We start from the raw sequence: 21,118 nt of genomic DNA on the forward strand, positions 1-21,118 counted from the left end.
TGGGTAGGGTTGGGATTAGGGTTAGGATTAGGGTTGGATTTAGGGTTACGGGTGTGTTGGGGTTAGGGTTGTGGTTAGGGGTGTGTTGGGGTTAGTGTTGAAGTTAGAATTGAGGGGTTTCCACTGTTTAGGCACATCAGGGGTCTCCAAACGCAACATGGCGCCACCAATGATTCCAGCCAATCTTGCGTTCAAAAAGTCAAATGGTGCGCCCTCCCTTCCAAGCCCCGACGTGCGCCCAAACAGTGGTTTACCCCCACATATGGGATACCAGCGTACTCAGGACAAACTGGGCAACAACTATTGGGGTCCAATTTCTCCTGTTACCCTTGCAAAAATAAAAAAATACTTGCTAAAACATAATTTTGAGGAAAGAACAATTATTTTTTATTTTCACGGCTCTACGTTATAAACTTATGTGAAACACTTGGGGGTTGAAAGTGCTCACCACACATCTAGATAAGATCCTTTTGGGGTCTAGTTTCCAAAATGGGGTCACTTGTGGGGTGTTTCTACTGTTTAGGCACATCAGGGGCTCTGCAAATGCAACGTGACGCCCGCAGACCATTCCATCAAAGTCTGCATTTCAAATGTCACTACTTCCCTTCCGAGCCCTGACGTGCGCCCAAACAGTGGTTTACCCCCACATATGGGGTACCAGCGTACTCACAACAAACTGGGCAACAAATATTGGGGTCCAATTTCTCCTGTTACCCTTGTGAAAATAAACAATTGCTTGCTAAAACATCTTTTTTGAGGAAAGAAAAATGATTTTTTATTTTCACGGCTCTGCGTTGTAAACTTCTGTGAAGCACTTGGGGGTTGAACGTGCTCACCACACATCTAGATAAGTTCCTTGGGGGGTCTAGTTTCCAAAATGGGGTCACTTGTGGGGGGTTTCTACTGTTTAGGCACATCAGGGGCTCTGCAAACATAACATGATTCCCGCAGACCATTCCATCAAAGTCTGCATTCCAAACCGTCACTACTTCCCTTCCGAGCCCCGCCATGTGCCCAAACAGTGGTTTACCCCCACATATGGGGTATCAGCGTACTCAGGAGAAACTGGACAACAACTTTTGGGGTCAAATTTTTCCTGTTACCCTTGGGAAAATTAAAAAATTCTGGGCTAAAAAAATATTTTTGAGGAAAGAAAACACATTTTTTATTTTCACGTCTCTGCGTTATAAACTTCTGTGAAGCACTTGGGGGTTCAAAGTGCTCACCACACATCTCGATAAATTCCCTTGGGGGTCTAGTTTCCAAAGTGGGGTCAATTGTGGGGAGTTCCTACTGTTTAGGCACATCAGGGGCTCTGCAAACACAACGTGACGCCCGCAGAGCATTCCATTAAAGTCTGCATTTCAAAACGTCACTACTTCCCTTCCGCTCCCCGATGTGTGCCAAAACAGTGGTTTACCCCCACATATGGGGTATCAGCGTACTCAGGAGAAACTGCACAACAACTTTTGGGGTCCAATTTCTCCTGTTACCCTTGGGAAAATAAAAAATTGTGGGTTAAAAAATCACTTTTGAGGAAAGAGAAATAATTTTATATTTTCATGGCTCTGCGTTATAAACTTCTGTGAAGCACTTGAGGGTTCAAAGTGCTCACCACACATCTAGATTAGTTCCTTGGGAGGTCTAGTTTCCAAAATGGGGTCACTTGTGTGGGAGCTCCAATGTTTAGGCACACAGGGGCTCTCCAAACGCGACATGGTGTCCGCTAATGATTGGAGCTAATTTTCCATTCAAAAAGCCAAATGGCGTGCCTTCCCTTCCGAGCCCTGCCGTGCGCCCAAACAGTGGTTTACCCCCACATATGGGGTATCATCGTACTCAGGACAAACTGGACAACAACATTTGGGGTCCAATTTCTCTTATTATCCTTGGGAAAATAAAAAACTCCGGGCTAAAAATCATTTTTGAGGAAAGAAAAATATTTTTTTATTTTCATGGCTCTGCGTTATAAACTTATGTGAAGCACCTGGGGGTTTTAAGTGCTCACTATACATCTAGATTAGTTCCTTGGGGGGTCTAGTTTCCAAAATGGGGTCACTTGTAGGGGAGCTCTAATGTTTAGGCACACAGGGGCTCTCCGAACGCAACATAGTGTCCACTAACGATTGGAGCTAATTTTCCATTGAAAAAGTCAAATGGCGCGCCTTCCCTTCCAAGCCTTGCCGTGCACCCAAACAGTGGTTTACCCCCACATATGAGGTATCGGCGTACTCAAGAGAAATTGCCCAACAAATTTTAGGATCCATTTTATCCTGTTGCCCATGTGAAAATGAAAAAATTGAGGCTAAAAAAAATTTTTTGTGAAAAAAAAGTACTTTTTCATTTTTTACGGATCAATTTGTGAAGCACCTGAGAGTTTAAAGTGCTCACTATGCATCTAGATAAGTTCCTTGGGGGGTCTAGTTTCCAAAATGGGGTCACATGTGGGGGAGCTTCAATGTTTAGGCACACAGGGTCTCTCCAAACGCGACATGGTGTCCGCTAACGATGGAGATAATTTTTCATTCAAAAAGTCAAATGGCGCGCCTTCCCTTCCGAGCCTTGCCGTGCACCCAAACAGTGGTTTACCCCCACATGTGAGGTATCAGTGTACTCAGGAGAAATTGCCCAATACATTTTAGGATCCATTTTATCCTGCTGCCCATGTGGAAATGAACAAATTGAGGCTAAAAGAAATTTTTTGTGAAAAAAAAAGTACTTTTTCATTTTTACGGATCAATTTGTGAAGCACCTGGGGGATTAAAGTGCTCACTATGCATCTAGATAAGTTCCTTGGGGCGTCTAGTTTCCAAAATGGGGTCACTTGTGGGGGAGCTCCAATGTTTAGGCACACGGGGGCTCTCCAAACGCGACATGGTGTCCGCTAAAGATTGGAGCCAATTTTTCATTGAAAAAGTCAAATGGCGCTCCTTCGCTTCCGAGCCCTGCCGTGCCCACAAACAGTGGTTTACCCCCACATATTAGGTATCAACGTACTCAGGACAAATTGGACAACAACTTTTGTGGTCCAGTTTCTCCTTTTACCCTTGGGAAAATAAAAAAATTGTTGCTAAAAGATCATTTTTGTGACTAAAAAGTTAAATGTTCACTTTTTCCTTCCATGTTGCTTCTGCTGTTGTGAAACACCTGAAGGGTTAATAAACTTCTTGAATGTGGTTTTGAGCACCTTGAGGGGTGCAGTTTTTAGAATGGTGTCACTTTTGGGTATTTTCAGCCATATAGAACCCTCAAACTGACTTCAAATGTGAGGTGGTCCCTAAAAAAAATGGTTTTGTAAATTTTGTTGTAAAAATGAGAAATCACTGGTCAAATTTTAACCCTTATAACTTCCTAGCAAAAAAAAAATTTCTTTCCAAAATTGTGCTGATGTAAAGTAGACATGTGGGAAATGTTATTTATTAACTATTTTGTGTCACATAACTCTCTGGTTTAACAGAATAAAAATTCAAAATGTGAAAATTGCGAAATTTTCAAAATTTTTGCCAAATTTCCGTTTTTTTCACAAATAAACTCAGAAATTATTGACCTAAATTTACCACTAACATGAAGCCCAATATGTCACGAAAAAACAATCTCAGAACCGCAAGGATCCGTTGAAGCGTTCCTGAGTTATTACCTCATAAAGGGACACTGGTCAGAATTGCAAAAAATGGCAAGGTCATTAAGGCCAAAATAGGCTGGGTCATGAAGGGGTTAAGGGGAAAAAAATTAAAGTTTAAAAAATTGCAAAATTTTCGCCAAGTTTCCAATTTTTTTTTCCACAAATAAACGCATGTCATATCGAACAAATTCTACCACAATCTTGAAGTACAATATGTCACGAAAAAAATTCTTAGAATCAGTGCGATTAGTTGAAGCATTCCAGCATCATTACCACATAAAGTGACACTGGTAAGTATTGTAAAATTTGCCTTGATCGTGAAGGTGAAAACAGTATTGGGGAATGAAGGGGTTAATAAGTCATCTAATATACTCAGTTGGTTAAACCCATATGTGGTCCAAGCGCAGCTAAATAAAATCAATGTGAACACGGCTCGGACCAGTCCTTAAGAAACTCACCTCAGTTATAGTTTGGCACCTGTACAATATTTTTAGAGACCCTCTACTGACTGGTAGCAAAGCAAATGTGGTTCTCATTTTCAAAAAATGCTCCAGGTAATTATAGACCAGTAAACTTTACATCCAGTGTAGGAAAAATGTTTGAGGGGCTTGAAATGAATGATAACTACTGTATACTCAGCTTCTGCCTCTCTCCACATACTGATCTCTGGAGATGAAAGATGAAAGCTGTCCGTCAATCACACTCAGGTCTGCTGTGCTAAAGCACATGTCAGCATTCTGCAGTGAGGAGAGTGTTTAACAATACACGTGTCACTGACTTACTGAGCCTGTTCTAAGCTATCATTGGAGCATATTCTTCTTTCTCCATTGTGAGAGTTGTGGTGAATGACTACTACTGTCAATGGTCCTTGGTTAGGAGTGGTTTACGCCAAGGTTAAGTGCTTGGTCCTCTATTATTCAATTATTTATTAATGATATAGAAGATGGAATTAATTAGGTTGCTTCTATTTTTGCTGTTGACACCAAGGTATATACTGTAGTATAGTGCAGTGTACGGAAGATGTTCATAAAATAAAAGCTGATGTGAAAAAAATGAGTATTTGGGCATTTGGTTGGCAGATGGGGTTTAATGTGGATAAATGTAAAGTTATGCATCTGGGTACTAGTAATATATACCAGGAATAGTAAAACTAGGAGAGTCACTTGTAGAGAAGGCTCTGTGTGTATTTGTAGATCACAGACCAAGTAACACCATGCAACGTCAATTCGTAACTTCAAAGGTCACAAGGATAATGACATTTTTTAAAACAAGTATGAACTCTAACAACTGTGTTAATTACATGTCTCACACTAGTGACACCACCTTCCATTTATAATAATCTTTGGAGACAGATTATCATGCAGATCATTGTCCGGCCCATACAAAATCATTAGTAGTGGAACCAATGTTCAATGGTGTATTCTGCAGGCTGCGATGTTGAATTGGATCACAGGTAATGAAATTCTACACTTGCACTTCATATTCTCCTTTTGGTTACATTCAAATACAACACTGTAGATTATTATCCTTTCATTGTATAGGTGATGGATGTCATAATTAGGGAATCACATGCTGTCTCCAAAGTTATACGATCCCAAAATATTTTATGTGCAGTAACACATCATTGTAAAGGATTGTAATAGGATGCTTGGTGCTTTTTCTTGTAAAGCAACTTTTGCACTATTATTTGAATTTACGTAACATGGATTTTGCTAATTTCACAAGTTACTGGGAGTTTAAAGAATATCAATAAAACATTTAAAACCCATTGTTGCATCAAACTATTATATTGTTGACATACCATTTAAAAATTGTTCATCTGAGCAAGTCACAAAATAACACATTCCAAAGGATGGCTGCTTCCCTTCTGGGCACAAGTCACAGTCCTGAGGAGAGAGCCCATGACAAGTCATGCAGGATTTGTGGCAGGCTTCACATTGCCACTTCTTTTTATCTTGGAACATGCCTCCTGGGCATTTTGTCACACATTTAGCATCTGTAAAAAAAAATGTGTGTTTTTTTTATAACTTAAAATTAAACTTGTCAAAAATAAATCTAAATTCATGGCAGTCTATCGGCTTGACAAAACTTTAATGCTAAAAAAAACTGTCATAAAAGCTTTGAGTTGCTCAAAAACGTTGGAACTTTTTGTATTTTCACACCAGTTTCTCCCAGCTGTGCCAAATTGGTGGAGGTGGGTGGGGCAGAGGCATGATACTGGTTTTATGTCATATCACAGCTGGGCAGCACGGTGGCTCAGTGGTTAGCAGCACTATTGCTTTGCAGCCCTGGGGTACTGAGTTCAATTATATTGCTTGATACTCTGAACTGTTATATGTCATAAGGCTAATGGGCCATTTAGTATTATACTTTATATTTTGGATCTTGTTGTTCTTAGTCCATGTTGTGGACTATTTTAAGTGCTATTAAATTGTATGTTGTTCTATAATATAGATTTGTTCATTTATTTATATATTTTTTTGTGATCCCTGTCTTTTTACATATACTTTTTTATGTGGTTTTGTTATATCTCTTGTCTATATGCAGTAGGTGATCCCGATCAGTGATGAACGAATATAGTCGTTACTCGAGATTTCCAGAGCACGCTCGGGTGATCTCCAAGTATTTTTTAGTGCTCGGAGATTTAGTTTTCCTCACCGCAGCTGAATGATTTACATCTCTTAGCCAGCTTGATTACGTGTGGGGATTCACTAGAAATCAGGCAACCCCCCACATGTACTTATGCTGGCTAACAGATGTAAATCATTCAGCTGAGGCGATGAAAACTAAATCTCCGAGCACTAAAAATTCTCGGAGGACCCCAGAGCGTTTCGGGAAAATCTCGAGTAAAGAGTATATTCGCTCACCACTAATCCCGATGTATTTTGAGGTGGTGCCCGCTCATACCTATTTACTTGAACATGTTAAGAGGATAAAAACTCTGATAAAATCTTTGATGGGGGTGCTTCTTTTAGAGTCATGTGCCTCTTAATGAATCAGGAGGCCCAGACTTTTACATGCCCCCTTATCACCACCAGCAAGAAAATCACCAATATTGATGAATCTATCACTATATGTGTAATGATAGAAAATCTTCATACATGTGATATTATTGATCAAAAGTAATAATGATATACACTGTATGCTAGAAACAATAATAGCAGACGTGGAAAAACCACCTCATATCATACCACATGTAACTGTAAATCAGTACTGGTAACAATCGCATGTGACTAAGGGTACTGTCACACTCTGCAACTTTCCAACGATCACGACCAGCGATACGACCTGGTCGTGATCGTTGGAAAGTCGTTGTGTGCTCGCTGGGGAGCTGTCGCACAGACAGCTCTCCAGCGACCAACGATGCCGAAGGCCCCGGGTAACCAGGGTAAACATCGGCTTACTAAGCGCAGGGGCGCGCTTAGTAACCCGATGTTTACCCTGGTTACCATCGTAAAAGTAAAAAAAAAAAAAACGTACATACTCACATTCCGGTGTCCGTCAGGTCCCTTGCAGTCTGCTTCCCACTCTGACTGAGTGCCGCCGTAAAGTGAAAGCACAGCACAGCGGTGATGTCACCGCTGTGCTCTGCTCTTACTTTACGGCCGGCAGTCAGTCAGTGCAGGAAGCAGACTGCAAGGGACCTGACGAACACCGGAATGTGAGTATGTACGTTTTTTTTTTTTTACTTTTACGATGGTAACCAGGGTAAACATCGGGTTACTAAGTGCGCCCCTGTGCTTAGTAACCCGATGTTTACCCTGGTTACAAGCGAACGCATCGTTGGATCGGTGTCACACACACCGATCCAACGATGACAGCGGGAGATCCAGCGACGAAAGAAAGTTCCAAACGATCTGCTACGACGTACGATTCTCAGCAGGGTCCCTGATCACTGCTGCGTGTCAGACACAGCGATATCGTATGGATATCGCTGGAACGTCACGGATCGTACCGTCGTAGCGACAAAAGTGCCACTGTGAGACAGTACCTTAAGGATATTTAGAAAGTTTTATATTTCACAACGCAATAAAGCATATAAAAGCACTTAACAGCAAAGAAAACTGAAGTCTTGTGATTTCTTCTCATGAAATGTTATATAGAATTGTAAAACACATTCTGTTTGCCATGACCATAACTGACAGCAATAAGCAGGGTGTGTAGTGTCTTTTATCTCACTATGTTGAACCATTCACCACTGAATAAATAAGAACAAGTGACAGGTATGTAGAAAACTGCCTGATAAGCTTTCACAGCCCTCTTCTTACCATGTAAATAATATCCACTTTGACAGGAAGAGCAGTGTGTTTCATTGTGGCATTCTATGCACCCTGATGCACAAGCAAGACACAACTTTCCACCATTGTCCTCATACGTTTTCGAGGGGCAATGTTTTCGGCATTGTAGATGGTACCTAAAATCAAATGCAGGTTTTATAGAAATGAAACATCCATACATATTAGAAAGTCTGATGGAATATTCAAGGCAAGGGTCAGCTGTCATTATTTCGTACTAGTACTAACAAAGCTCTGATTGGAAATATACTGCTGAGATACAAAACACTGTGAGACAGGGGCGGACATACCGCCTGTGCAGCTGGTGGGGGCCCCTGCAGGGTGGCTAATAATGAGGGCAATCTGGCCTGTTTATCCAGCCCCGAGGCTTCGGAGGCCCCTGGCCAGATTGCCCTCATGTGCGGCGGGCAGGGAGAGATCCCTGCAGCTCCCCTGCATAGAAGAGAAAATGGCAGCAGAGTTGAGCTGCAGCGATCCGTCCTGCTTCATGCCCATGCTTCCTGTCTCACACAGCAGTCAGCAGAGTGGCTGGATGACATCATCATTCAGTGCCGCAGCAGTGCCAGAGAGAGGAGGCTGCCGGCGACAGTGATGCTGCGGCTGCGGGAGAGCATGCGGAGAGGTGACTTATTAAACTTATTATGTCTAACACAGTCCCTTAGTATACAGTGTACTTACTTATTATGCATAACACAGTACTTTAGTATATAGTATACTCACTAATTATGTATAACACCATCCTTATTTACATAGTTTCCTCTTTTGTTATGTATAACACCGTCCCTTAATACGCACCATCCTCTCTAGTTATATATGATGCAGTTCCTTATTATATAGCTTCCTCTGCTGTTATGTACAGTGCTGTCTCTTAAATAGTGTATTCTTGTTATTTTTGTTATTCACAGAGCCCTATTTTATTACATAGTCCCCTCTCTTATTAGATGTAAAATGAATGCTGATGGAGGGGCTGGGCATGCTTAAAACTGCGGGGATAGATATATAGATAGATAGATAGATAGATAGATATAGATATATATATATATATATATATATATATATATATATATATATATACCCACCTCCTCATTCACATCTAATTACTCTTAGCTGGAGATATATTCAGACCCATGAGTCTGATCCAGACTTTAGTCTGATCCATGTATCTTTCAAATTACATCTTTAAAGTACAGATTTCAAAGTACAATACAATACTTTTTAGACTTGATTAGACTTGATTGAACTAATTAGACTTGATGCACTTCGACATTCATCACTGCTGTAATATCATCATCATCACCATAACCATCTGTATCATCTAATCGAGTTGTTTCCTCTTTCCACAGGTATGCTTTATATCTACTCAGCTTTCCCTGGCATCTGACTGTCTATGTGCAGCAAATATAATCTTTTTCTGGTATGCTTTTCTTACCTATCGTCTTGTTTCCATGATCTGTTTAATTTCTCTTACTGTTATTCTGGCATATCTTTGAATGGTCACTCCAACCCCTCCCACTCTTTATGACCTTTGGTTAACTCTCAGCATCTGGTCTCGCCATACCCACCCACCTCCTCATTCACACCTGATTGCCCTTAGCTGAAGATATATTCAGACCCATGAGTCTAATCCAGACTCATGAGTCTGATCCAGACTTTAGTCTGATCCCTGTTTCTTTCAAATTAGCTCTTTCAAAGTGCAGATTTCGAAGTACAATACAATACTTTGAATTAGACTTGAATTGGACTGGAATTGACTGTAAGGTAAAGGGATAGAAAACCACTACAATGTTTCTGTTTCTTTTCACTTTCACCCCCATACTACTTTACTTCTTACAATCTCCTGCAATCCCTCCACCTAGTAAAGAACTAGTCAATTCTTTCTCCATCCTCCCCAGCCATCTCACCTCCCCCTCACAACTGTTCCTCCACATACAATCCTTTTTCTCCAGACACACATGGCCACATCATGTCCTACCCAGCTCCCACCTTCTAACGCTCTGTCTGCTGCTCCTCATTGCTGGCGACGTATCCCCAAATCCTGGCCCACCTCAATGTATCCCCACACTCATTTCTAACACCCTGCCACTATCCTATCCAAGTTTTCACAATTTCCTTACATGATACAGATGCTGCTACTTTATACAACACCACAATAACAGCAGCACTCGATTCAACCGCCCCCTCACACACAGCAAAACTCGTAAAATCAACAGACAACCCTTGCTGACCAGCCGAACCAAAGAACTGAGATGGCTTCCAGGGTTGATGAGCGGAGATGGAAGAGATAACATCAGAGAAAGCTTTGGCCTGCAGCCCCCAATGCCCCTCCTCTTAACTGCTCAGCCCTGTTCTTCCAAAACTAGCTTCTCCACCATGACAGAAGATCGGCTTTCCACCCTTCTGTCAAGATCACGTCTCACTACTTGCACGCTTGACCTGCTCCCATCCCACCTCATCCCTAACCTCGCCACAGTCTTCATCCCAACCCTAACACATCTCTTCAACCTTTCACTTGCAAATAGTGTCTTCTCCTCATCCTTCAAACATGCCTCAATCACACCCATCCTCAAAAAGCCCTCCCTCGACTCATCCTCTGCATCTAGCTATTGTCCGATATCACTTCTCCCTTATGCCTCAAAACTACTGGAACAGCATGTACATCTTGAACTGTCCTCCCACCTCTCCTCCTGCTCCCTGTTTGATGAGTTACAATCTGGCTTCCAACCACATCACTCAACTGAAACTGCCCTAACTAAAGTCATCAATGACCTACTAACAGCCAAGAGCAAACAACACTACTCTGTCCTCCTTCTCCTGGACCTGTCTTCTGCCTTTGACACTGTGGACCATTTCCTCTTGTTACAGATTCTGTCACCTCTTGGCATCACAGATTTGGCCCCATCCTGGATCTCATCATATCTAACAGACCAGACATTCAGTGTCTCCCACATCACCTACTCACCGAACCCCCTCTCTGTCAGTGTTTCCCAAGGCTCAGATTTAGGACCCCTACTCTTCTCCATCTACACCTTTGGCCTGGGACAGCTCATAGAATCTCACGGTCTGCAGTATCATCTCTACGCCGATAACATGCAGATCTACCTATCTGGACCTGACATCACCTCCTTACTGACCAAAATCCCACAATGTCTGTCCGCTATTTCATCCTTCTTTTCTATATAGATTGGGATAATTCTGGTAAATTTCTGAGCTGCTGAATCACTAGGATTCCAGAATTATTAGTACATGCGGCTTTATTATTTTACGCGTTTCAGAGATCAAGACTCCTTCATCAGGAAACCACACAGGACATTTGTATCTGTATCTGTATCTAACGGGTGGTCCTTCCTGGACTCATGGATCTGCTGCAGCTAATCCTTTCAATGCTTCAACTTAGCTGCATATGGTGAGTGCAATCTTATGGATTAAGCTTTTAACCTTCTCAGATAAGACACTATTTGCGCTCCTTCCTTCAACAGTTTTCATAGTATCTTTCTTTTCTACTCGCTTTCAAAAACTGAACACGGACAAAACAGAATTCATCATCTTTCCCCCATCTCACTCTACCTCTCCACCAGACCTATCCATCAATGTCAATGGCTGCTCATTTTCCCCAGTCCCGCATGCTCGGTGCTTTGGGGTGATCCTCGACTCTGCCCTCTCTTTCAAGCCACATATCCAAGCCCTTGCCTCCTCCTGCCGACTCATACTTAATAACATTTTCCGAATCCATACATTCCTTGACCAAGAAACTGCAAAAACGCTCATGCATGCCCTCATCATGTCACGCTTTGACTATTACAACCTCCTACTCTCTGGCCTCCCCTCTAGCACTGTTTCACCACTGCAATCTATACTAAACTCTGCTGCCTGACTAATCTACAGTACCTGTCTCCCCATTATTCCCAGCCTCTCCTCTCTGCCAAGCCCCTAACTGGCTTTCTACTGTCCAGAGGCTTCAGTTCAAAACCCTAACTATGACATACAAAGCCATCCACAACCTGTTTCCTCCATACATCTGTGACATGGTCTCCCGCTACTTACCTGCACGCAACCTTTGATCCGCTCAAGATCTCCTTCTCTACTCCCCTCTTATCTCTTCTTCCCACAACCGCATACAAGACTTCTCCCATGCTTCCCCCATACTCTGGAACTCTCTACCCCAACACATCAGACTTTCGCCTACCACGGAAACTTTCAAAAGGAACCTGAAGACCCACCTCTTCCGATAAGACTACAACCTGCAGTGATCCTCATTCTACGGATCCACCGTATGACCAGGTCTACCCTCTCCTAGTGTATTCTCACCCACCCCCTGTAGACTGTGAGCCCTCGTGGGCAGGGTCCTCTCTCCTCTGTGCATGTGTGCCTTGTATTGTTCATGTTTATTGTACTTGTCTATGTATGCCCCTTTTTCACAAGTAAAGCGCCATGGGATAAATGGCGCTATAAAAATGAATAATAATAATAATAATATACATTTATATATACATAGTTTCCTCTTTTGTTATGTATAACACCGTCCCTTAATACGCACCATCCTCTCTAGTTATATATGATGCAGTTCCTTATTATATAGCTTCCTCTGCTGTTATGTACAGTGCTGTCTCTTAAATAGTGTATTCTTGTTATTTTTGTTATTCACAGAGCCCTATTTTATTACATAGTCCCCTCTCTTATTAGATGTAAAATGAATGCTGATGGAGGGGCTGGGCATGCTTAAAACTGCGGGGATAGATATATAGATAGATAGATAGATAGATAGATAGATAGATAGATAGATAGATAGATAGATAGATAGATAGATAGATATATATATATACCCACCTCCTCATTCACATCTAATTACTCTTAGCTGGAGATATATTCAGACCCATGAGTCTGATCCAGACTTTAGTCTGATCCATGTATCTTTCAATTTACATCTTTAAAGTACAGATTTCAAAGTACAATACAATACTTTTTAGACTTGATTAGACTTGATTGAACTAATTAGACTTGATGCACTTCGACATTCATCACTGCTGTAATATCATCATCATCACCATAACCATCTGTATCATCTAATCGAGTTGTTTCCTCTTTCCACAGGTATGCTTTATATCTACTCAGCTTTCCCTGGCATCTGACTGTCTATGTGCAGCAAATATAATCTTTTTCTGGTATGCTTTTCTTACCTATCGTCTTGTTTCCATGATCTGTTTAATTTCTCTTACTGTTATTCTGGCATATCTTTGAATGGTCACTCCAACCCCTCCCACTCTTTATGACCTTTGGTTAACTCTCAGCATCTGGTCTCGCCATACCCACCCACCTCCTCATTCACACCTGATTGCCCTTAGCTGAAGATATATTCAGACCCATGAGTCTAATCCAGACTCATGAGTCTGATCCAGACTTTAGTCTGATCCCTGTTTCTTTCAAATTAGCTCTTTCAAAGTGCAGATTTCGAAGTACAATACAATACTTTGAATTAGACTTGAATTGGACTGGAATTGACTGTAAGGTAAAGGGATAGAAAACCACTACAATGTTTCTGTTTCTTTTCACTTTCACCCCCATACTACTTTACTTCTTACAATCTCCTGCAATCCCTCCACCTAGTAAAGAACTAGTCAATTCTTTCTCCATCCTCCCCAGCCATCTCACCTCCCCCTCACAACTGTTCCTCCACATACAATCCTTTTTCTCCAGACACACATGGCCACATCATGTCCTACCCAGCTCCCACCTTCTAACGCTCTGTCTGCTGCTCCTCATTGCTGGCGACGTATCCCCAAATCCTGGCCCACCTCAATGTATCCCCACACTCATTTCTAACACCCTGCCACTATCCTATCCAAGTTTTCACAATTTCCTTACATGATACAGATGCTGCTACTTTATACAACACCACAATAACAGCAGCACTCGATTCAACCGCCCCCTCACACACAGCAAAACTCGTAAAATCAACAGACAACCCTTGCTGACAAGCCGAACCAAAGAACTGAGATGGCTTCCAGGGTTGATGAGCGGAGATGGAAGAGATAACATCAGAGAAAGCTTTGGCCTGCAGCCCCCAATGCCCCTCCTCTTAACTGCTCAGCCCTGTTCTTCCAAAACTAGCTTCTCCACCATGACAGAAGATCGGCTTTCCACCCTTCTGTCAAGATCACGTCTCACTACTTGCACGCTTGACCTGCTCCCATCCCACCTCATCCCTAACCTCGCCACAGTCTTCATCCCAACCCTAACACATCTCTTCAACCTTTCACTTGCAAATAGTGTCTTCTCCTCATCCTTCAAACATGCCTCAATCACACCCATCCTCAAAAAGCCCTCCCTCGACTCATCCTCTGCATCTAGCTATTGTCCGATATCACTTCTCCCTTATGCCTCAAAACTACTGGAACAGCATGTACATCTTGAACTGTCCTCCCACCTCTCCTCCTGCTCCCTGTTTGATGAGTTACAATCTGGCTTCCAACCACATCACTCAACTGAAACTGCCCTAACTAAAGTCATCAATGACCTACTAACAGCCAAGAGCAAACAACACTACTCTGTCCTCCTTCTCCTGGACCTGTCTTCTGCCTTTGACACTGTGGACCATTTCCTCTTGTTACAGATTCTGTCACCTCTTGGCATCACAGATTTGGCCCCATCCTGGATCTCATCATATCTAACAGACCAGACATTCAGTGTCTCCCACATCACCTACTCACCGAACCCCCTCTCTGTCAGTGTTTCCCAAGGCTCAGATTTAGGACCCCTACTCTTCTCCATCTACACCTTTGGCCTGGGACAGCTCATAGAATCTCACGGTCTGCAGTATCATCTCTACGCCGATAACATGCAGATCTACCTATCTGGACCTGACATCACCTCCTTACTGACCAAAATCCCACAATGTCTGTCCGCTATTTCATCCTTCTTTTCTATATAGATTGGGATAATTCTGGTAAATTTCTGAGCTGCTGAATCACTAGGATTCCAGAATTATTAGTACATGCGGCTTTATTATTTTACGCGTTTCAGAGATCAAGACTCCTTCATCAGGAAACCACACAGGACATTTGTATCTGTATCTGTATCTAATGGGTGGTCCTTCCTGGACTCATGGATCTGCTGCAGCTAATCCTTTCAATGCTTCAACTTAGCTGCATATGGTGAGTGCAATCTTATGGATTAAGCTTTTAACCTTCTCAGATAAGACACTATTTGCGCTCCTTCCTTCAACAGTTTTCATAGTATCTTTCTTTTCTACTCGCTTTCAAAAACTGAACACGGACAAAACAGAATTCATCATCTTTCCCCCATCTCACTCTACCTCTCCACCAGACCTATCCATCAATGTCAATGGCTGCTCATTTTCCCCAGTCCCGCATGCTCGGTGCTTTGGGGTGATCCTCGACTCTGCCCTCTCTTTCAAGCCACATATCCAAGCCCTTGCCTCCTCCTGCCGACTCATACTTAATAACATTTTCCGAATCCATACATTCCTTGACCAAGAAACTGCAAAAACGCTCATGCATGCCCTCATCATGTCACGCTTTGACTATTACAACCTCCTACTCTCTGGCCTCCCCTCTAGCACTGTTTCACCACTGCAATCTATACTAAACTCTGCTGCCTGACTAATCTACAGTACCTGTCTCCCCATTATTCCCAGCCTCTCCTCTCTGCCAAGCCCCTAACTGGCTTTCTACTGTCCAGAGGCTTCAGTTCAAAACCCTAACTATGACATACAAAGCCATCCACAACCTGTTTCCTCCATACATCTGTGACATGGTCTCCCGCTACTTACCTGCACGCAACCTTTGATCCGCTCAAGATCTCCTTCTCTACTCCCCTCTTATCTCTTCTTCCCACAACCGCATACAAGACTTCTCCCATGCTTCCCCCATACTCTGGAACTCTCTACCCCAACACATCAGACTTTCGCCTACCACGGAAACTTTCAAAAGGAACCTGAAGACCCACCTCTTCCGATAAGACTACAACCTGCAGTGATCCTCATTCTACGGATCCACCGTATGACCAGGTCTACCCTCTCCTAGTGTATTCTCACCCACCCCCTGTAGACTGTGAGCCCTCGTGGGCAGGGTCCTCTCTCCTCTGTGCATGTGTGCCTTGTATTGTTCATGTTTATTGTACTTGTCTATGTATGCCCCTTTTTCACAAGTAAAGCGCCATGGGATAAATGGCGCTATAAAAATGAATAATAATAATAATATACATTTATATATACAGGGTGGGCCATGTATATGGATGCGCGCACTGAATTTGCAGAATGGGTAAAACAAAAATTGGAACAGGACCCTCAGTTTAAACAGAACATTATGTTCAGTGATGAGGCAAACTTTTTTGGGTGGGCCATTTATATGGATACATCTAAATAACATGGGAATGGTGACAGTTTTCTTGCTTAGGGTGCCTTGCATTGAAATCTGCTGCAATGATCTGGTACTGCATTCACCAGACATCAACACAATTTCTATCCGCTTCTCACGTGTTAAGCTCTGCAGCATGTCAATGCCTGTAAACAAAGAGAAACTTGTAAATAACTCATGAAAGAATAAAGTTACGTTAAAGCCAAGAACACTATTGTTTTTCTTGTGAAATTCTCAATAAGTTTGATGTGTCACATGACCCTTTTCCCATTGGAAAAAATAAAGTTGGATCCAAAATGGCTGATTTCAAAATGGCTGCCATGGTCACCACCCATTTTGAAAAGTTTCCCCCTCCCATATACTAATGTGCCACAAACAGGAAGTTGATATCACCAACCATTCCATTTTATATCTGTGTATCCATATACATGGCCCACCCTGTATATGTAACTTTGTTGCCATAAAAGGTGGGGGGCCCAGACACATTTCTTGCACAGGGGCCCCAAGCTGTCAGTGTCCGCCCCTGCTGTGAGAGTAAGATTTAGATTAGTAGGGAGGGAACAGGAGGAAAGGGTGTGAAAAAAATTAACTTTTATTTCAAGATCATAAAATGTAACATAAATTGTAAAATACACATACATCTGATTGTGATGTAAGATCACAGCTACTAATATTGTAGTCACAGCTGTGATCCACTAAATCCCGATGAATGCCAGATTGTGGAGTCAGGTTCTCGATCACAGTCCATAGAAATTACTTGTCAAGTTATTAATACCCAAATTTACAGGGTCAATGGGGGATTGCATCTCTATCTTAACTCCTTTACACCGAGGGTGGTTTGCATGTTAATGACATGGCCAATTTTTACAATTCTGACCACTGTCCCTTTATGAGGTAATAACTCTGGAACGCTTCTACCAATCCCACTGATTCTGACACTATTTTCTCAGCCCATGTTGCTAGCGGGGATCTCACCGTAGCTCAGCCTGGCTGGGAACAGAACCCAGTGACTGGAGGTAACCTCTATGATGTCACCCCCAGTCACTGATGTTGTGCTCGCAGCATCTCATTCAGCAGTAGTTCTCAGCATGGACGGTCGCATCTTGGCACCATCCAGATTGAAAACAGAAATGGATTATGGCGTGGGACAGAACGGTAGACAGGTATTGTATATTGTTGTTTTTTTATTTTAGTTTTATTACAGGAGAACGAGGGCTTTGCTGAAATTAGGCGAGGTTGTAAGTATGGTTTAATTAAGATTATTAAAGGAGTCTGTCATTTTTTCAAATAAAGGACTTTATTCTTGGTATGTGTGTTTTTATACAATGTGACTATGGGATTCGTAATGGAGGCGCCTCTCCATAACTAACCTTAGGGCTTGATGTCACCTGACAATACAAAGGTGAAATCAACCCCACTTGCCACTGCTACAGGGCAAGTGGGAAGAGCAGGGCAAAGCGCCAGAATTGCTGCATCTGAAAGATGTGCCTTTTCTGGGCAGTTGCAAGCTGCTATTTTTAAGCTGGAGGGAGGTCAATATCCATGGCCCCTTACCAGCCTGAAAATACCAGTCCCCAGCTGTTAGCTTTAGCAAGGCTGCCTGTCAAAAATGGGGGGAATCCCACACCATTTTTTTAAATATTTATTTAAATAATTTAAAAAAAACAGTGTGGGGACCCCTCTATTCTTGATAACCAGCCTTGATGAAGCTGACAGCTGAGGGTTGCCTTAACCAGCCCCCAGCTGTGAGTTTTGCCTGGCTGGTTAAAGAAAATACAAGGGAACGTTTTTTTCATTTATTTATTTATAGCGCAGGTGGCAGATGATGAATGCCTCCATCATCTGCTCCTGCTCACTGTTATTAGCAGCAGCAGGTATAGGCTGATGGGGTAGTAGTCCCATCAGCCACCACCTGCTATCTCTTTTATCACTTAAATATAACTCTTATCATTCTCCCCTGCTCACGCCGATTGCCGACAGAGCAGGGGAGAATGATGATAGCCGTGTTCAGCACCCGGCGCCAGGGAATAGCACTTACTGTAATGCTTTTTCCCTGACAGTTATCCGTGTGGTACTGATGTGGCACACGGATGCCACACGTGTGCCACTGCCACAAGTATTACGGACACGGATACTTACATCTCCGATACCTGAAATATCAGGACATGTGAAAGAGGTCTTATAGTGGGTTTTTGTGTTTGGCTGCTGTCACACACTAAAATATGCTTTTTATTGCAAAAAATAATTTTTGCATCACCACATTGTAAGAGCTATTTGTCAGAGCTTTTTGTAAGTGTCAGACAAGTTTATATTGATTATTTTATTACCTGGGTTTGTCACCTTGGTCCCAAGATATGTAATATAATTATCTCTCCACGAGTATGGAAATTCCCTTGTTATTATGCTTATTAATTCCATAAAAAAGCACAACATTTTCGATTTGGTTTGGTTTATTTTATAAAATGAGATTTGGGAAAATAATCTAATTAGCCTATTAATCTCTCATAGAGAATTTAAAGTTTTAGTTATTGTTAATATAGTATCAGCATATAAATTTACTTTGTAGTGCCTAATCTCTGTAAAGATACTGTCATGCCCTCAGCCACGGGCCCGGTCTCTCATGGATAGGGAAACCGGCGCTCATCACGTGGTGCTATGCACCTCACCCGCTCTGTCCCTGCTGCGGGTTCAGTCTCCACTGTGCAGTGAAACGCTGCTCTACTGGTACTGCTCACCCTGTCCGTGGCTCCAGATGATTGGCGGTTCCTTTCTCTGCTAGGAACCTGCATCCCCATGGCAGGTCTCCTGGAAATGCTCTTAGGAGGAGCGCCCCGCTTCCTACATATTCTTAAAGCAGCAGGGCACCTGTTCTATATTAGAGCTGTCTGAACTGTGATGCTCTGTGCATAAAAGGCATCTTCCCCTTAAGAGAGGTGCCTGGGCAACGTGTTAATTCTGTAGGATCGTTGCCTCCTGCTCAGGCCATACTCTGCTGTGCTCTGCGATTTGAAGACTGTTGCTTTGCATTGTTACTATTGCCTCTGTCTCATCAGAATCCTCTGCTGGCAGTTCCCTATCCTGGATCTCTCTGGACACTCTTGATTCCACTCCAGGCTCGCCTCTCCTCTCCTCTCCTCATGGAATTATCCAGATACTTCTGCCAGCTGGATCAGCCTTTCTGGGATTACACGGAGCTTCCGGGATTTTTTCCACCGACAGAGCCTTTATTCCATCGTCTCTTCTATACGGTCTGCACGGGTCATCCCTCTGGTCCGGGATTCGCGGCATTTGGGCCTAATGGTATTGCAACTGGGGGAATCCCTGTATATGGGTACACCTTGCCCAGTGCCCCACAGTACAGTGTCGTGATCCAGAGGGTTCTCCCCTCAGGCACTGTTTCCCTTTTGTTAAACTTTCTTTAATAAATACCTCTGGTTTTGAAGCTCATCCTCTTGCCTCTTGAGTATCGGATATACAGCTTCCACTGCACCATCAGTGGTCTAGTGAGTCCACTATACATTGTCATGCTCTGTGGGCATAACTGATACCTGTGATTATGGGATTTACTCCTATTGATTGGGTAAATGGTTCCATAATTAAAGATAACAGTAAGGGCAAAAGGGGGCACCTTTGTCTAAGTGCCATTGGTTATCTTAAAACTTTTGCATAAATAGTTATTCATAAGGACATTGGCAGAAGGACATGTATCTAAAGCTTGTATGACATTAAGAATTTCACCTTCAAATCCAAATTTTCGGAGAGTGGCAAGTGTATATCCCCAATGGATCCAATCAAAAGCCTTTTAGGCATTCTTTATAATTAATAGTGAGGCAGTTTTATTTTTTTCTATCAGGGAGATTAGATTTAGGATATTTCTTGTTCCAACCATAGTTTGTCTACCAAGGAAAATCCCACATGATCTGAGTGAACCACATCTGGGAGAATGTTTGATGATCTTTGTGCTATTAGCTTAGAATAGATTTTTATATCTACCATATTTAATAATTAAATTGTTCTGTAATTAGGTATTTTTATGGTGTCACTGCCTGTTTTGGGGTATTGCTGTTATAGTGGCCAGTAGTATTTCTTTAGGAAAAATTGCTTCTTTCATTGCATAGTTAAACATTTCAACTAGTGGCTTGAAGATTATTATATTGGTGATAATATTCGTTTGTAAATCCATCCGGCCCAGGAGATTTATTTTCTTTTAAAGAGAAACTGTAATCAGGATTTTGCTTAGTATACTACAGGTCAGGTTGGTACTTGCCTCCTATTTTAAATACTGCACTTACACAGTTCATATTGGGGTCTTTGGGAAAAAATGAGGCAGGTCCCTGAAGGTTCAGTGACCTCTCATTTAAGCCCATAAGGATGGATATGAGGACAGAGCACCAAAAAGACCCACCCAGAGGCCGCTCCTGAGCACAAAAATTTCATTAACTGAAAACTGCAAATACAGATTAAACAACAACCACAAGATGGATTTAATTAACCCAGGTATCATTTTAATCAGTATAACTGTGCCAGCCTGACAGTGCCTATAGTTTACTTAGCAAAATCCTGATGGCAAGTTTGCTTGAACTAATTTAAGACAGATATGAGTTCTTCTACTCTAAAAGGTAAGTTTACATTAGCTAAGTGGTCTGTATTCAGTGTTAGGAGAAGTATCTTGGTCAAGATTTGATTAATAATTTGTTCATAGGGTTGAGGTGTGTTTTTGTCATTTTTAAGGTTATATAGATCCGAATAGTAGGATGCAAATGCATCAGATACATACTGTGGATGGGAAGGAGTTACTTCATTTTTTCTATGCATTTTCAATACATGTA

The 21,118-nt window shown here is 42.2% G+C and overlaps 1 protein-coding gene across 1 annotated transcript in view; it reads right to left on the reverse strand.

Moving 5' to 3' along the window:
* Window positions 1-21,118, reverse strand: part of LOC143775586 (cysteine repeat modular protein 2-like) — a 422,741-nt gene that overhangs the window by 285,091 nt on the left and 116,532 nt on the right. Inside the window, exons 5-6 of the mRNA XM_077263910.1 lie at window positions 7,891-8,036; window positions 5,424-5,618 (exon numbers count right to left, since the gene is read on the reverse strand). Of these exons, the coding sequence (XP_077120025.1) occupies window positions 5,424-5,618; window positions 7,891-8,036 (341 nt within the window). The remainder of the gene's footprint in view (window positions 1-5,423; window positions 5,619-7,890; window positions 8,037-21,118) is intronic.

The sequence above is a fragment of the Ranitomeya variabilis genome, chromosome 5, assembly GCF_051348905.1.
Source record: "Ranitomeya variabilis isolate aRanVar5 chromosome 5, aRanVar5.hap1, whole genome shotgun sequence".
Taxonomy (NCBI): domain Eukaryota; kingdom Metazoa; phylum Chordata; class Amphibia; order Anura; family Dendrobatidae; genus Ranitomeya; species Ranitomeya variabilis.